This window comes from Poecilia formosa, unplaced genomic scaffold, assembly GCF_000485575.1.
Source record: "Poecilia formosa unplaced genomic scaffold, Poecilia_formosa-5.1.2 Scaffold210, whole genome shotgun sequence".
NCBI lineage: Eukaryota > Metazoa > Chordata > Actinopteri > Cyprinodontiformes > Poeciliidae > Poecilia > Poecilia formosa.
The window spans coordinates 613,754-632,244 of NW_006800149.1; the positions used below are offsets into that span (position 1 = coordinate 613,754).

The following is an 18,491-nucleotide window of genomic DNA, read 5'->3' on the forward strand; positions in this document are numbered from 1 at the left end:
TATATATGTGTGTGTGTGTGTGTATGTATGATGAAAACAACACTATTGTTGTTTTGGAGGTATTTTGTGTGTGATGCTGTTTGAGATATAATTATTGCACCTTCACAAAAAAGGAAAGCACCTGTCCCATGAAAGAATGTAGAACACACAGGTGTTTTATTAATAAAAATGGGATATTGACAAAGCCATAAGTAAATTATTCTTTTTTTTTTTTTTTACCTAAACAGACTTTATTGTTTAGGTAAAAAAATAATAATTCCGTTTTTTTTACTGAATTGTAAAATGTGCATTGGTACAAGTAGCTCTGTTCTCTGAAGCACAAAGATGCTGTAGATGTTGCACTCATTCTCTAGAAAAGGAAGCACGTTGTTAGCTATCTGTCCTGTGAGTCAACCGATCTAATTTGAGCTGAGCTTCATTTTTTACTCACATCAGAGGAAAGGTATTTGTCCTATTCTAATAGAGCACTGTTGTTTGTCATTTATAATCAGGGTCATTACATAGAGTAGCTGGCAGTAGTGCCATCTGACTTTAACATTACATTATATAAAATTGGGAGCAATGATGTGTTGCCGTTCACAAAGTGAACAATCTTTTAATTCCCATTATAGTATTCAGATTGGAGATGACTAGTCAGCTCTACCTGACTTTCTATACCAATACGAAATGTGGTAACATTTATAAAATATTTAATATAATTTCAAGAGCAATAATTGTCTTAAAATCAACAGATTCCATTTATTGCTAATATATTTGTTAATTTACGGTGAGACAGGTTTTCAGGTCAAATCCCATCCAATTCCATTTTTTAGAGAGAAATGCGTGATATGAAAATAATGAATGATCTCTTAAGTCTCAAAAGTCTACATAGGCATTATTAGGGTTTTTTCCACAATATATCTTTATCAAAGGTATTTTGTAGAGAGAACTTAAATCAAGACCGGGCTTAAAGGGCAGTATTATGTAAAATTATCTGTTTTGCCACTTAAGAACATGTTATAATGTTATTCATTTAAAAAATCCTTTAATCTCCCCTGGTAGCCATTCTATATGCAGAAACAAGTGGGGTAACTACACATCATGCAAACCATGTTGTGATGAAGTGGCATTAATTTGTGAAGTCAAATACCTTTTAAGTCATGTTATATATATATATATATATGTTTTATATTACCCACTTATTCCAGTCAGGTGAGCAAAACACTGTTTTAAGCCATGAAAAAACATGTTTCCCACAAACTAACCTTTGCAGAACAGATAAACCAGAAGAGTACTTCTTACCTGTCTTTCCTGAATTGTAAACATATATATATATAACTATAATAAAAAAATAATAATTACGGCTTCATTGCACCAGCTCTACTCAACAGTTTCTATTCCCAGCTGTCATTCTGTTGTGACATTTTTTGTTGCGTTTCTTAATCTGCCCAGCCCTAGTTAAGTTGAGTCATTTTTTTGCCACTGAGCTTTTAAAGATAATTTTCTATAAACAAGAACAAGGACACTGCCTCTCCTGTTAAAGTACAGAAGCAGCTGGAGGCAGAGCCAAAGAGGTTACATAGTGGAGAATACAGCTTACACATAAATTTAACAAAATACCAAACTTTTATGCCTTGAAAAATATTTTAAATGTAAAGAAAAAGGCAAGCATTAAATGAGTAGGACTTTATTGACACGTGGTACAGGGAACCCCCAATGGCATTGGTGTTCCTACTGTTTTTCCGAAACAGCATATCTTCCCGGACAGCTGGGTAATGTTGGATGTGGTTACGGTGGTGGAGTCCCCTCCCCAGCTGCCGGGAACAGTAAGAAATCATCCGAGTGCCAGCTCACCCCTCCTGGCAGCTTCAGTGGTAGAGTTCCACCTCACTACAGTGGAGCACATGTTAGACGATGTTAGGTTGTGACTCAGGACGGAGGGAGAAAGTCTTGTTCGTCTGAGCCGAATGATCGAGTCTGCCTCAAGATGAGGAAATATTCTTGGATTATACATTGATCTAAAAATTCTCCTAGTGCAGGTAAGAAGGAGGTTTCTGTTGAGTTTATTACTACGGCATAGCATTGTTGTGATTTTGTTTTTAGATTCTAAAAGTAAACTGCTTTTTATAATGAAGGAGTGTTCGTTCTGGTTGTAATTAGTGCTTTATGTGGTGGACCAAACCCGACTATTCCTAGAGAAATTGTAATCTAAACCTACGTTTATATTTTCATAATGTGTTAACATGTAGTGCAACCACAGGGACAAACTGTGTTTACAGCCTCCTCTCGTGCCGCTTATTTTTGTTGCTACTGCATCCAAGAACTTGTTGTTGACATGGGTTTTGAAATAGCTACAGTCCGAGCGATCCACCATCTGGCCCCAGACGGGGTCACTCAATCTGGAACATCCCACATATGAGCCAGTGTCATTAATATTTTCTATCACTTTGTAAATGCAACTTGTATTATTGAAGCCAACTTTGGTTTAGTTTTTAATTATATCAATATGGTTCTTTAAGTTAACAGTAATATGGAATTTCTGATAAACTGAGTTTTACCTTTTGGAAATGTAACCTAGATCAAAAATATATTTGGTAATTGATCTGTATTCCCAAGCCAATAACTAGTCAAATGCAGCAGAAAGTAAAATGTTCTCCAAAATGTTTGTAACCAGTTTGACATTTTAGCAGCCAGAAGTCAACCTGAGGAAGATTGCTTCTCCTCTCCAAGTTCATCTCCAGGCATTCAAGCTGGCACTGTTTAAAATGTTTCCATTTGTAGGGCTGGATCCTAGTTGTTTCATGTTGGCCCCTATGGGCCTGTGCTGACGCAACATGACAGAAGCTTTAGAACTACAAATTGGCTATTAATAGAGCTGAAGAGGTTGTGTTGCTGGTAGAGAGGACACATGCAGAACCTTTGGATTGCAAAAGTTGGATGCAAAGGGTGGCCACTATGCTTCTGGTTAGAGCAAATGTATCACTTCTTGAATAAAATTGTACTTGTCCTTGACGTCTACTTTACATATGATTTTCTCCTTTTTGTCCTTTCAGACGTTGGTCATACTCAAGGTCCGCTTGATGGAAGTCTTTATGCCCGGGTCCGAAAGAAAGACTCCCTGGAGGGAGTTGTTTCCATTAATGGCCTTCCAGTCCGTGAAAACCCCTTGACAAATACAGAGGGCTCATTGCAGCAATCTAACCATCACCTCCAAAAGACTGAGCAGTCCCTTCCAGTGGCAGGCCACACCTCCCTTCCTGCCGTAGATCATACCCTTTCTGTGAGCAGTGACTCAGGCAACTCTACTGCATCAATCAAGACTGATCGCACTGACGAGCACAGCCATTCCCTGCACACAGCTGCAGGTCACAGCAACTCAACAACAGCCCACCCAACACTTAGCCCCCAGGAGAAACGAGAACTAGACCAGCTTCTTAGTGGCCTTGAGCCACCAACTCAGCGCCAGGCTTACTTGTCCACATCTACCAGTCCAGGAGGAGGGGTTCGACACCTGGTTCCAGCGCAGGTGCATGTCAACGGGGGCCATACCAGGATTCTTAGGGCACCCTCAACAGAGGAGCGTGAAACTGATATCCTTGATGACGAGCTTCCTAATAGTCAAGAGGGCAACAGCGTTGATAGCTTGGGTACACTCTCATCTTTAGAGGGTCAGGCAACACCAGCGAGCCTCTACTACCAATCACAGACACCTGTTGGTGGCCAGAACGACGGCCCATACCTTGAGAGAAACGTTCTTGGGGAAAAGCTGAACGAAATGCCTGTGCATGGAGTGCAAACTCCTACAGCAATGCAGGAGAGGTCTGTAGATTCACCATCACTGCAGGTGGGTTATAACAACTACCAAAATGGAGGAGGAATGTACCGTTCACAGTCCTTTGGAAATCAGCCACCCAGTAGCCCTGAGACCAACCCTAAAATGATGCCCAAAGCCCCTGAGAGGAGTACCAGTAGTCGAGAGGCAGTTCAAAGAGGTCTTAACCACTGGCACCAGCATAGTCTTCCAGATGATCCCTTTGGGCCTCCTCCTCAGTCAACCCACAGCCTCCCTCATTTCCCAACTTCTGCCTCACAGCGAGACATTGAACAGTCCATAGAAGCACTAAACATGCTAATGCTTGATCTAGATCCAATCAACTCACACATGTGTAAGTCCCACAGTGCACCACCTGGAGATAACACCCTCAGTTCATCCCAGATACCATTCTCCCAGACCCTGGCTAGGCCATCCTACCAAGGGGACTCTGCCATCCATGGCTACAACAACCCAGGGTCAATGAACAGCACCTATCATCAGCGGCAACCTGGGAGGGTCCCAGCAGTGCCAAACCAGAGTCCCGTCACGGAGTCTCCAACGTACTCACCCCAAAGGTCCAACACTGGTTACCCATACCAGAACACCACCCCAACACACACTCCTGAGCCCTACCTCCATACACGCCAAGCAGCCCATCATTGTCCCATTGATACTTCTGCTAATGTCAACCAGCAGTCTCCCCAGAAATTAATAAACTCAACAAGCAGAGTTTCACACTCCCCAGACCTACAGGGGCCATCTCCTTACCCAGGACACAGCACCTCTTCTTCTCCTCTTCCTGCGCTCACCCCCCAACCCAAGGAAATGTCTTCTTCTCCCTTGCCAAGAGAGCAAGATGCAGAGGAGGAGACTCTGAACTTGGAAGGCCTGGTTGCTCACCGTATCGCTGGTAAGGTATTCAGGTTTTATGTTAGTTGTTGAAATGATCAATTCACTACAAATGGAATGATTTATTTCAAGTGTTTATTCCTGTTGATTTTCTGATTATTACAGTATTTATATGATATAACTAAAGGAAAGACAGAACATTGTGATTATTCCCTAAAACCCATTAAAAAAGTTTTCTTATTACAGAATTCTTTGCGGCCCTGTGTTCATTTTGATGAACTGAAACAATTTTGATGTTCGGAGAAACTTAAATATGGGTTTTTACTAAGTCTAACCCCTAGGGAATAAAAATAATAATAATTAAAATATATAACTTTGTGTGTACTTTGTTTTAGTTTTTGATTGGCATGACTGAAAACACCTTAACTTTCTTATGATATCTTAAAATATGGAGAATTTTACAGTTCAGGATTCAGTCTTACATTTAATTTCTCTTTCCTTCTTAGAGTTTACCTGAGGTATTTACAATGTACTTACACTGATGTTTTAGTGTATAAGTGCAAGCTTCTTTTTTGTAAGATGTTTTAATTTATGTTTACTTGTAAAAATGGTTGATAATCTTAAAAACAGGACATGTGAATAGTGCAGGACTCCGCATTATGTCACTAAAATGATACAACTGTTACCTGACTGCTTCCAAAGTGCTGACAGAAACGCAAAGAAGACTCACGTTGTGTGTACCAGAACGTGAGCAGCGCAGCTTTCAGCAGTTTGTATTACAGATCCACAGTGGCGTTCTGTACCGCAGTTCTGACCTGGCCACATAAAATTAGCTCTGCAGCTGAAACGAAGTAAAGCTGGTGACAGCAGAGATGGGAAGAAGAATAAGAATAGCCAAGCATGCAAGAACTTCCATTCATTATCTGCATTCAGAATGCACTGTCATTTAAATAAGCTCTCTGGTGCCTCCTAGTGGAGGAAGGGTTTCCATGCTTATTTCCATATTTGATTTTTTATTTTTATTTTTTTGTTTAATCCATCTTCGTGGAAAACCTTTTGCTGTCATTGCATCTTCCTCTGCACCTTCCTCACCCTCTTCCTCCTCCACCTGCTGCTTCCCCTCCATCACCTGACTTTCCTCCCCTGGAACAGAGTACAACGCTCGTATTCGGGGCATCAGTGAAAGCATGACATCCCAACAATCTGACCGCCATCGCTCCTATTCCTTCTCTGGTTTGTCCATTTTTCCCTCACTTTTAATTTTCTCATGTCGTTGATGTATTTTTCCTGCCTCGCTTATTTATTTTTCCCAATCATGTAGTTTTACTTTCGACTTCCTTCTTTTTGCCCATTAAAATTCTAATCAAGAATTTGAGCTTGGTTCTACCAGAGTTAGGTGTGGATTGTTTGCTTGTGGCTTAACAAGTTGCAAAACAAGCTTTTCTAGAAAGCATGTCCTGAGTTCTGCAGTGAATATCTTGGTGGGTTTCAGGAGTTCGTTCCAAAGGAATGACCCCGGAGGTGACGCAGGAGACAGGCAGACGCCGGACCACAAGCGAGGGCCACTACCAGTGCGGTCATGATAACATCTCTGCGTCTCATTCGCCGGACTTTGCCAACAATCTGGCTCTGAATCCAGGTGGAAGACCCAGAGAGGTACAGTCAGACACCTGATCTTTGGGTCAAGCCCAGCATAGTTCAGCAGAGCAGACTGTGTGTGTGTGTGTGTGTGTGTGTGTGTGTGTGTGTGTGTATATATATATATACATCTCACTGCCTCTGAAACATTATTTTGCACTGGGTGATGTAAGGTTTGGGAATCCATACTGTGATTCTGTCTACACATTCTTGAGCTAAACTGAAGGCCACATGAAGTTTGGAGATCTTTAGGTATTGACGCTATACTCTATGAGCCCCACGTCCTTTGTCGTCATGCGGTTCATGTTGACCTTTTTCCCAATTGAAACCAACAAACAGTTGACTTTGGAGTATATAGTAGGGATAACATTTCATAAAATTACTATTGCCATGAAAGTGATTGTAACTCCTGGATTTTTGCTGTTTAGTGTTTGCAGATTTTTCTGTGGAACATAACTCCAAATTAATTGCAGAAAATTTGCCTGTCTGCAACTTTTTTTGTAGACCACATCTGAAATAATCAAAAGTAAATTCAGTACTTGGGAAGCTGGTGTTTGCAAAGCAGCCAAACCAGCAGGACCATTTTTTTATTTTTTTTGTCTGTATCCCCAAGAGTGGATTTAAGGAAGACGTTGGATGTTAGCATCTATGATAGCGGTACGATGGTTTCCACTGTGTATATTAATGCACATGAAGCACATTTTAAAGCTGGTATTTTTTCAGATTATATTGACTGTTGAGAAGTTCTGTCTGACAATACTTTTTTCTTCAGGGTCTTATGCACAGTTACCGGGAAGCATTTGAAGATGATGAGACATGTCGCCATGGCAATAGTTCCTCTTTTGAAAGCAGTGGTAAGAATTCTCTTAACTCTTTCAATTAGGATTTTAAACTTGATTGGAATGGATTCCTCTTTATTTATTCTTTAAAAAATAAAAAAAAATGTGTGTGTAGGTGTGTGTGTGTGTGTATCTGTGTAACAAACTTTATTTTAATGGATTAATGTTGCTGACTTTGTTTTTTTCCATTTTCATTTAATCCGTGTTGGGCAGAAACAGAACCTTTTGCTGCAGTAACAGTGGTTTGAATCTGTTTTTTTTTTTTTCGTTTGTTTTTTGTTTTAGCTCGATCTACTCCAGGTTTGACAAAGACACCTCTTTCTGCTCTGGGACTAAAACCTCATCAACAAGGTGGATCAGGTCAGTGTTCTAAAGACCAACTCTATTGATTTTCCTTTTCTGTAGCTGATCATCAAACAAATGTTGATTTCAGACACAGATAACTGAAGTACATTCAAATAGCAGCAGATTTCATTTACTTAGGGCCTCCATGTGAACGTTAGAATGCTAAAATGACTGCTGATCAAAAGGAACAAAAGTGACTGTCAAATATTTGCAAAAATATCTTGAAGATCCCAAAGAAATACATTTTTGCTTTCATACTCAAAAACCCCTCAAATTAACTGATTTAATAAACTTCAAGATTCCTCCACATTGATGTGAAAATACTGAAAAAGTTGTTTAAATTTATACCTGCTTCTGGACATGCTTCTACTTTCCTGTTTTGAGCTCCTGTCTTCTTTTTTTCCTTCCTTTTTGACTTGCATTGCCGCCAGACTCTGATTGTAATAATACACAGCAAGGTAGGGACACTTCTGCTTTGATATAGTTTCACAGTCTCCAGAACTGTTTTTTAACAACCTTGTATTTTATTGCAACTACACGTTTTCTTTTTGAGTTCACCTTTTTTGTCACCTGTGCTTCTCAGATAATCGCAGCGCTGGGGACATGAGACCACAACCATTCACCGCTCCTCTGTCCTTCAGCAGTCCTGTCCACACCGATGGGTAAGTTTTTCCACTCTGACCTCCCACAATTTAGTAAACATAAGCATTTTTAGTAGGTCAGTATTGCTTAACCAACTTCAATGCACTGTCTTGTAGAAATATACAGTTCATTCTATTTTTCTTACACTCATTTTTTGCTTTTGCTTTATTAAGTACCACTGCCATTTGTCATGTCGGAGTGTTGGGTTACTTAATGATTGTATTTATAAATATAATAAAAGAAAACAAAAGACAGACATTCAAATATGATGTAAATTTGCAACATTTAACCCAGTTTCTGACATTTAGATTTTACTGAAGAAGATTTTTAAACTGATTTTCAAGATGGACCATAACTAGACCGATGGACTGTAACTGTGGACCAGATTTGTGTGATCCGATCCATAGTTAAAGTACTTCAGATACAGCCTGGTTCTGTAACCTAATAGCTAGACAGACTCTGGCTTCTAGATGGCAGCAAAGTGCCTGCAATACCATTCTCCTTCAACTTGGCTGCTTTAAAGATTCGAATTAGCGATGATAGTCTAAAGAGAGGCTTCTTATAAATTTGTGCTACACTGTCATAAGTCTGATATACTTGGAATAACCAATTGATTGAGCATACCTTACTGTTTGATAACTAGTAATGTGTACTATAATTATTCACTACTTTGTTTTGGTCGATAGCATAAAATCCCAATAATATACTATATAGTGGGGTTGTAGCAAAAAAAAAAAAAAACAATTCCAAGGGGTGTTAACATGTTTGGAAGGCACTGTATGTAGAAGAATTTTGTAAATTTGAATTTTCAGGAAAACAAATACTTGTTTTTATGTTTCAGAAGGAGGACTGGTTCTTCAGACAGCGCCCCCCGCAGTCCCGTCTCCCCATACACCAACAGACCTGCGTCCCCTGAGGGCTCCCAGGTCAACATCATGGGTGTCCACACGGTCCCCGGCAGTCCGAACACCCTCCACCGCACAGTGGCCACCAACACGCCTCCCAGCCCCGCCCTTCAAAGACGCCTAGGTCAAGCAAGCCCCTCCCTGACTAGACACCAGCCCCCATCCAGCCCTCTGATAGGTCGAAACCCTAAAACTGCAAGCACCGCCATCCCCCCAAGTCCACTAATGGGGCGGCGTGCGGGGTCGAGCGGCTGCAGCACACCCGATGAGCTGGGGGCTGCCTCTCGTCAGGGGAGCGCCCAGCCGCCTCCCACCCCCGCCTTTCCCGTCTCCCCACAGCTTCCAGAGAAGAGACACATGTCCAGTGGAGACGCAGAGAGGACAGACAACAGGAACCTGACGCCAGCCAGCGGTGGCAGCACGCCAAACCTTTCCGGCACACATACCCTCCCAGACGTCTCCAAGTCCATCTATGGTGAGACAAGGGACAGGTTGTGTTAGCTCGCAGCTGCCTTGTATACTCAGTAATCATCTTTCCTGTTCATTTTCTTTTAAACAGATGGTTATCCAGACATTAAGATGAATGTTAAGTTTGTCCAGGACACTTCTAGGTTCTGGTACAAGCCAGATATCTCCAGAGAACAAGGTGAGGGCTCTAAATATAGCAAAACCCAAAGATTTACAAATGCTGTGCAGAAAAAAACACAAGGCTTTTTCCCACTTCTGACATTTAATCTGATTACAAACCTTTTCTGTTTATATTAGAATTACTAAAATTATTTTTGATTTGCTAAATGCCAGAATTTGCCCAGATAATTGTTTCATGATTGAAAATAAAAAAAATATATATATCCAAAGTAATCAATAAGCGATCCATGGACTTTGGTAAGACTTGTTCATACTTGGATACAATTTCCAGTTGCCTGAAGGTGGCACCTCATCTGTTGGAAGTATAAACAGCTTGTAAATATTCAACCATCACATGGTTCAGGAAGGAGACAGGTTGGTGTGAAATGTCCATATGAACCCCAAAACTTAAGATGCTAGCTGAAACTATAGAGAAAGTGTCATTATCAGCAGTGAAAACAAGTCCATTGGCCGAAAGGCCGCTCAGAAAGTTGGATGCCATTACTCCAAATGCATGAAAGACAAACAAAATGATTGTCAGCTTCTAAATTCGAAGTTAAAATCTGCCTTCATAAAATCTCTCTCACCATTCTGCCTTTCAGATAATTTTATTGACTATAAGGGCTTTAAAAACTGCTAACAATTCAGTCTGATTTAACATCAGACAGTGGAAAAAAATATATTACGGCATTTTCTACAGTGTAAGTGAATATCTTGTCTCAGCTGTATCTAGTGGTATACACTAGTGTTTATCCAGCATTTTCCTTTGTATTCTGACTTCCTACATCCTCTTTTCAGCCATTAGTCTGTTAAAGGACAGGGAGCCAGGGGCGTTCATCATACGGGATAGCCACTCTTTTCGTGGAGCCTACGGTCTGGCCATGAAGGTGGCCTGTCCCCCACCAACTGTCCAGCAAAACAAAAAAGGTAAACTCAGTGACATATTCAGCACTTTTATGAAGTTTGTGGCCTTTTTTACTCACTTGATGTCATATATTATGATTCTTTGGTAGTTGCCGACATGACCAATGAGCTGGTGAGGCACTTCCTGATTGAGACCAGCCCCAAAGGCGTTCGCCTGAAAGGTTGCCCCAATGAACCCTATTTTGGTGGGTATCTGACCTTTTGCCTGTGGTGGGAGCTCTTGAATCCGGCGGTCCAGTTTCACACAAAGATTTTTTTTGTGTATTTGCAGGATGTCTCTCTGCTCTGGTGTACCAACATGCAATGACTCCTCTGGCTCTGCCCTGCAAGCTGATGATCCCCACCAAAGGTCAGCAACATCCTAACGCTGTCTGATTCTCATGACTGTTAGAAGACTGAAGAAGTGATTGTTGCCTTCATCTTGTGATGTACTTAGGATTTGTTTTCTGATAATAACTATTTATTCTCCCGACAAAAAGATCCAAATGAAGAGGCGCTGGAACTTGCTACACCTACTGATCAAGTTGTTGAGCTTCTCAAACAGGGAGCAGGTATGGATTCATGGAATTTAAGAGTAGAAATTTTGTTCTTATTAGCCTTTCTGAGGGATTCTGCAGCTTTATGATGCCGTTCTTTTATAGTACTAGTCTTTTTTTAACCAGCCATTACATTGGGAGACTTTCTGGAAACAAACTTTCAAACAAACAAGGCAGCAAGCACTGGTCAAAGTCACAAGAAACTGTTATTATTATTATTATTATTATTATTATTATTATTATTATTTGGCAAAGAAGACTTTACAGAAAGTGAAGCACATAAGGTAAAATTAGACATCTATTTTCTAGAAACATTTTCTTAAACATTGTTACCCTTATTTTACAGTTCAGAAGGTTCCTGAGGAAGCCTATGGTAAATACTGGTTTTGCATGGTTTTTGTAGTTATGAACATGTTGTAATGGAGTTGGCTTTAAATTATTCCTGAAGATATTTACTATTGCATGGACAAGGCATGCATGCGAGTGACTGTAGAAGAATATCTGAGTGTAAAGCCTCCCAAATTTCTAAATAGAAAGCAACTGACTTGTTGTTTATTGAAGGTTCACATCTTCTAGTTCGCTCTGGGATCTTCTCAACTGCAAAACCTGTGTGATGGAAATTCACACTAAAAGGACAGTTAAAGGGAACATATGCAAAAATCCACTTTTTTAGTCCTTGAATATAAATTCATTCTCTCTGTGTAGATATCTGCACATTCTCTATGGGTTATATCTGCTACCCATCAGCTCTACTCGGAGACCTGATGTTGTTGTCTACTGAGTGGGTATATTAAGTTAAAGCTTCCATTTCTTTGGCTTGGATCTTGACCCTTAGATCCACAAAGCTGAACCAGGGGCTAGATACAGTTTCTTCTTTATGAGGTCAGTTTTCCCCTTGATGATTTTATAACCATCAGACTTGCGACTAAAACCAACAAGATGTTGGCATTAGTAAGAAGTATTTTACAAGGGACAATGAGTCAAACATTGTCCCCAATCATCAAATAACCTGTTTGACAACAGGTTGACAATGGGTCAGTGGTTCATTGACCCATTGGTCATTGGGTCAATGGCTAATGTGACCTTAACAGTCCTATTAGTGTGATAATTCTGCCTACATCTCAGAAGCCTGATATTCCAAACCCAGGATGAGAACTGAAGAATCAGATGTGAAGGATCTTCAAGAAACAAGAAGTACAATAGCTTTCTCTTGAAGCACTTTGGATTCATATAACTGGGAAACGGCATAAAAATACTCACATCCGACTGTTGAATATGCATGATTGGTTCATCCAGTACATTCTGCAGTAAATGCTCTTCCAGTCATCCTCTGTCAGCTGACACTGCTCCCATTTTGTTAATTCACAGCATGTAATGTTCTCTTCATCAACTCCGTGGACATGGAGTCACTCACGGGGCCTCAGGCCATTGCCAAGGCCATTAGTCAGACACTGACAACCAATCCACTCCCAGCGGCCACCACTGTCCACTTCAAGGTGTCCATGCAGGGTATCACCCTCACTGACAGCCAGAGAAAGTAAGGAAACTACAATGACATCTAATAAATGCCATGATAATAGCATAAAGGCTCCCACATATTCAGGCGTACCTTAGATACTCTGCGAGCCGCACAGACTCTGCGCACACTGCCCACTGACAGTTGGGATTTCACAGTCGAGGTGCAGATTGCACAAATTTCTTCTGAAAAATGTGTTCATTTCCCATAAACTGAATGGATACCAGCAAGTGTGGTGAGCTGGTTGGGCACCCAGCCTTGTTTCTTCTCCACCACTGGCAATCTGGCAGTTGCGCGTCCTTGCAACTGGTCGTACCAGCTCTCAACCTTATCATCTCGTTGTCGCACACAAAAACAGTTTGATGTGAACATTTCCCTCAGTGTACATGTATGCAGGCGCAAAAATGAACCTTTGCGCAGCCGTCCACTTAGAGTTTGCCTCGAATACGTGCAGACCTCCGCAGCATGAAGGACGCCTGAGTATATGTGGGCCTTAAGTCTCAGGTAATAGGTCATTTATGTCTTTTGGTACAGAATTTTCTTCCGGCGACATTATCCCCTTAACACAGTTACCTACTGTGATTTGGACCCCCAAGACAGAAAGTAAGAATTATATTTCACAAAAATTAGCAGCATTTATGTTGACGACCACCAAATTGTAATACAGTATAAAATTTCTATTTTTGTTCAATAGATGGGTAAAAGACGGAGGTGGATCAGTAAAGTAAGTTCACATTTCAACAGTTGAGTTTTTGTTATACTTTACAGTTTAAGCTAAAAATTTTCTTCTCTTCCAGGCTTTTTGGGTTCGTTGCAAGGAAACAAGGAAGCACAACGGACAATGTCAGCCACCTGTTTGCTGAACTGGACCCAGATCAGCCCGCCTCGGCCATCGTCAGCTTTGTCTCCAAGATGATGAAGCGGTGAAACCCTGAAACTTCAAATGGCAGTGGCCGGGTTGCAATCTTCCATCATCGTTGGCGTCTTTTTTAAAAGGACGCAACGTTGTCCTTTTCTTTTTTTGTTTGTTTTCTTTGTTCTCGCCTTCTTTTTTTCCCTTCTCTGCCTTGCTGGTGTGTCTTTCTTGAGAGCCGTCTCCACCCGGAGGCATCGGCATTGGCACAGAGCAGAGCTAGCGGACGTGTGGAGTGGAGCAGAGCACGTGACAGGAAGGCAACATTGCAGAGTTGAGTGACGGGAACATGTAAGAACTTGTGGATTTTTTTTTTCCGTTCATTTTATTGATTTACCAAAGGTAGTTGCAATACAAGTGCAAGAATGATGTAGCTAGTAAGCCATTAATAGTTTTCTCTTTTTAAAAGATGAAGTGAAACAAAAGAAAAACAAAACAAGATGAAAGAAATGTTGTTTCTCTTGAACTTTGATTCTTCAGGAAAAAAAAGGTGGAAAAAAAAACTTTCTGAAGACGTTATGCATGTTAGCTTGATCTTTAAGCTCGGTTCTTCTACTTTCCACAAAAAGTAAATGTGAACTACTTAGAGGTCATTTTATGGGTCTGCTGTGTGTTGGAAAGGGCTTTGCAGTGAAATAACTGATCTAAACTGTGCATAGCAGACCTCATCTACTAAAAACAAAAAAAAAAACCTTTAGGGTCATTTTGTGTCGGTGCAAACCATGCTCGCATTCTTTCAGCATCCAATCCTTAAAAAAAAAAAAAAAAAAAAAAAAAGAATTGCTGGATAAACTCCAGTCTGAAATAATCAAATCGCCTAAAGATGTGCAGTTTGTCCACAAGATGGCGCCACTTATCCTTCCTTAGAGACTTCTTCCATCAGCACCTGCTTTGCAGTAACTGATCTGTTTGTAAGACGCTGCCACAGAAACACACTGGAAACCACCGGGAACCGGCCCAATGACCTGGACCTATGCACTGTTCTTTATGCATGTTATTGTCCCAAAATGCACCTCCATCAAAGCTCCGTTTACCATCTCTGAGAACATTCTTTGCCATGTGTGTACAATAAAAAAAAGATAAAGAATTATCTACCTTTAGACAAGAGTTAAACTTGTCCAAAACTGCATGAAATAGAAATTTTTTAGTCATTTCAGAGTTCTGAAAAATTGACAGATTACTGAGTAGCTATTATGATGGCAAGTTTATATATTTATTTTTTATTTAATTTTTTGTCCTGTTCTGTTCCATTTGTGTCAAAACTCCAGTTATTTATTCCCTGTTGTTATTGGTCCATTTAAGCCCTAAGTTCTGATTTTTTTTTCTTTCACACAGTCCTCCCACGTTTAACTATTCAGGACCTTTTGAGACAAAGGGAAAGAAACATTTTTAAAAAAATTATAAATTTTTGTCTGCTGAGAACAGAACTAGCCTGAACTGTATATGGACCCAGTACGGTTTTGGGTTTCTTTTTTTTACTTCACACTGCAAAATTTGACATTTTAGTACCTTATAGAACAAAACAAACAAAAATACTAAATTAAATTATTCATTTTCTTTTCTTTCTTAGTAGTTATCTTTCTGATGATCAGGAAATTCAACTTTTGCTCCTTTCATAAATATTAATGTCATGTTTCACATTTCAAGCAAAAAGGATGCTGACAAAAAAAGACAAAAAGTTAAGCAAATATTCAGATTTTCTCCAGTTGTTTTTTTTTTTTTTCCCCAGGAGTTTTGGGTGTTTCAAAAAGTCTTACCCTCACATTTTTTTGAATGAAAAAGAAAAACTACACACAGAGTGCATGATGAACATATGCTTAGACTTTCACAGTACAGTATTCATATGATACCATTTTAAAAAAATTACAGATCAGTTCATGCAGATTTTGTTTCCTTTTAGGTAAAGAAGTAAAACACACAATGTGCTTAGTTCACAGGTTTTCTGAATGAGATAAAATGACATACACATTGCTTCCCCCACCCTTGTATTAATAATCGAAAATATTTCCTAATAAGAACCAGGGAGAGCTAGGGTTTAGTTCTCCATTTATTGTGTTGTTATATTAAAAGGTGAGAAAAAAATAAAGTATTTCACATTCTCATTGAGAATTTGCTCAACCATTCACAGAAAAATATGGAAACACTGCTGTTTGTTTCACAGTGTCGCTAAAAAAAAGTTGTTTTTTTGGTACATTTTAGGAAATAAGAAAAAACTGAGTGTTGAACTCATTTACATTTTTCAGATTTGAGTAGTGATATACTCAAAAGTTGTTGTTTTTTTTTATGTTTTTTTGTTGGTGGTTCATTTTAGCTTCAATCCCTTCCCAGTGACAACCAGAGTTCAGGTTTCGTATCTTCAGCTCTGGTGTTGTCACGTTATCCCATCAGCAAAACATGGAACAGGCTCGCTTGTTTTCGGTACATCCCCAAATTTGTGTTCATTAAAAAAAAAACCTGTGAAGTTTTAACGATAGAGAGCGGATTTGGGCTCTTTTCATTTGTTTCACTGTGTGATACTCAGATTTCCTTTTTGAACAAAAGACAGAAAAAATACTGAATACCTGCTTAATCATTGTTAATAACTTAAAAAGTGTCTTTTTTTTCTCTTTGTGTTTTTGAGTCAAAATAGTTTTTCATTAGAACCTGTTCTGTTTTTGCTATGTAACTTTGCAGTGTTTCAGTAATTTAATTTCATTACTTTTTAGGACAAAGAGAGAAAAACTTACAAAATATCAAGATTTCTTTTCATAAAGAAACACATTTTATTTTTATTTTATTTTGTTTTCACGTATTTTTTTAAACTTTAGAGTAAAAAGAAGGGTTAAAAACTAGCTTAAAGCCTGCTTGTTGAACACACATCAACTCAGTTGTCATTGATTTGAGTCAGATTTACTTTTGGTATGAACCCTATAGTTCAAAGTGAGTTTTTTCACTTCTAAGTGTTGTCAGATTTCACGTTTAGCTACCTTCTGGAACGACAGAGGAAAAACAACACACTGTGCGCAATACCTGCTTGCTGACCACATGCATTAACAATAAGCTAATAAAAAAATTGATACTGGTATAAATGTACATAGATATACTTCTTTGAAAGGTGACATAGCGAAAAAGTATTTATTTTTATTGCTTTGTTCCCTCATGATTACTAATATATACATATGTTGTACAGTCTCGATAAAGATAAAATGGGTTGAGAAAAAAAAAACCTTATTTTGGCTAATGATTTCAAAGTCTGAGGATTTTGAGATGTGTTTGAATATATGGTGTACATTACTTTGTACATGTATGTTTCTTTTTTGGCTCATAGTATTTATTTATTTTTTTCGTTTTGCTTTCTCTCAGAAAAGAGGCGGGGCATGAATGAGCTAAAGTTGCATGGACAGAAACCAATGAGTGTTTTCTTGCGTGCAAATGCATTGTAGAGTTTAGATATTTTTTGTTTTTTTAAAAAAAAGGAAGTTCAGAAGCCAAACCTTAATGCAATATGCACTCATGCTGGTTACATTTATCATTTTGCCAAAGATTCTCTCATGTTGCGTCTTTTCGTGCTGCATTTTTTTTTATACCAAATTGCTTTTCTGTTTCCAATTTCTTCATTTAAATTTGCGGACGTTTCTCAACAGCAGAGGACACACACAATTGTTATGGGATGTACAGTTTACTCACTCTGCAAACTATTTTTTTGTTTTGTTTTGTTTTTGTTTGTACTGAGGTCTCAGCGCTCCAAAAATGTGTCTGCCTCCATCGCCTGTTGAGGAAAAAACAAGCCTGCTGTGCATCGGAGGAGCACAAACAAAGCACTTATGTCCACAATAGAGAGGAGTGACATAAATTTCATATGGGTGTCAGTGCTGGAGGTAAATAAAGTCTGACGTGTCTCACAGCGATGCTAAAAGCTCCACAGCTGCAGCTTTGTCTGACTGCCTAAGGTCTCTTTTGAGAGTCAGTGGATTATTTATTCTTATTTATTCTTTTAGTTCACATTTGTGTCACTTTCTTTTTGAAACATTAGCGATTTTTGGAATGTACAGTGGCGCTTTATTGAAAGCAAGGAGGGTACACTGGGCTTGATTTGAGAACTAACAAGCTTCTTCCCATCTGTAGCCATTTGGAAAGAAAAAAAAAATGCCATAATTAAATGTTGCCTAAATGAATATTTATACTGAATTGCATTGTACCTGTTGGCTTTGAGTCAAGAGTTACCATATGTAATTACAAGAAAAAAAAAAAAAGATTGTTTGACCTCTTGTACAGATGGCATTTGTCTATTGTATGAATGTGTTGCCGAGGATGTACAAAAGAGTCTCAGATTTTGTTGCTCTTATCATTTACATTATACTGTCATGGCTTACCTGTTCCTAAGGAGAAAAAAGATATTAAAGCAATACAGATCAGTTACATTGGAGCTCTTCTTTGTTTATGTGACTTTTTTCTTTTTTTCTTCTTCACTGTGTTCTGATTTCAGCTTTTACACTATGGAAGCCCTGAAAGGCCAAAAGTGTGAAAATGGAGGTTGGATCTAAAAACCTAATCAGTTACTGAGAGGAGGTTTTAGCTCATTATGGAAATCAAATAAGGATCTATTTTAGCTCATTCATGTTATTCCTGATTTGCTTTTGCATCTTACATATATTTAAGAGAAGAAATACCTGCATTTCAGAAGCTTCATAGTTTGACCCCAGAAATCAATCTCAAAATATAATTATTCTTCATCTCTGTCAGATTGCATATCTGAAATGATCTTTCTTAATTTAATATGTGAATTCAGCATGTCTTTAGCCGCTGAGGAGGCAATAAAAACGTAAAGGTTTACAAAACATGCAGTTGGACTTCAAAATTATTTGAACACAGTAGTCTCCGCAAACTAGAATAAGAAAAAAGACATATTACAATAATAAAATAGTAGTAGTATGTATTATGTGAAAAATGCACAAGAACAAAGTCACAATATTCTGAGAAGTTTA

General features: G+C 39.0%; 1 protein-coding gene across 5 annotated transcripts in view; it reads left to right on the forward strand.

The window, feature by feature from the left end:
• The window catches only part of tns1a (tensin 1a), a 71,722-nt gene extending 56,342 nt beyond the window's left edge, over nucleotides 1-15,380 (forward strand). For 4 of the 5 annotated variants that reach the window (XM_007567576.2, XM_016679414.1, XM_016679415.1 and 1 more), the window contains 18 exons: nucleotides 3,033-4,703; nucleotides 5,795-5,875; nucleotides 6,135-6,298; nucleotides 7,053-7,134; nucleotides 7,405-7,479; nucleotides 7,896-7,922; nucleotides 8,048-8,126; nucleotides 8,948-9,486; nucleotides 9,571-9,657; nucleotides 10,437-10,565; nucleotides 10,652-10,747; nucleotides 10,834-10,911; nucleotides 11,042-11,113; nucleotides 11,445-11,471; nucleotides 12,467-12,635; nucleotides 13,149-13,217; nucleotides 13,309-13,338; nucleotides 13,412-15,380. In XM_007567576.2, coding sequence (XP_007567638.1) covers nucleotides 3,033-4,703; nucleotides 5,795-5,875; nucleotides 6,135-6,298; nucleotides 7,053-7,134; nucleotides 7,405-7,479; nucleotides 7,896-7,922; nucleotides 8,048-8,126; nucleotides 8,948-9,486; nucleotides 9,571-9,657; nucleotides 10,437-10,565; nucleotides 10,652-10,747; nucleotides 10,834-10,911; nucleotides 11,042-11,113; nucleotides 11,445-11,471; nucleotides 12,467-12,635; nucleotides 13,149-13,217; nucleotides 13,309-13,338; nucleotides 13,412-13,541 — 3,605 coding nt within the window. In that variant the 3' untranslated portion in view covers nucleotides 13,542-15,380. The remainder of the gene's footprint in view (nucleotides 1-3,032; nucleotides 4,704-5,794; nucleotides 5,876-6,134; nucleotides 6,299-7,052; nucleotides 7,135-7,404; nucleotides 7,480-7,895; nucleotides 7,923-8,047; nucleotides 8,127-8,947; nucleotides 9,487-9,570; nucleotides 9,658-10,436; nucleotides 10,566-10,651; nucleotides 10,748-10,833; nucleotides 10,912-11,041; nucleotides 11,114-11,444; nucleotides 11,472-12,466; nucleotides 12,636-13,148; nucleotides 13,218-13,308; nucleotides 13,339-13,411) is intronic. The other variant, XM_007567578.2, reaches the window with a different exon arrangement.
• The last annotated feature ends 3,111 nt before the right edge of the window (nucleotides 15,381-18,491 follow it).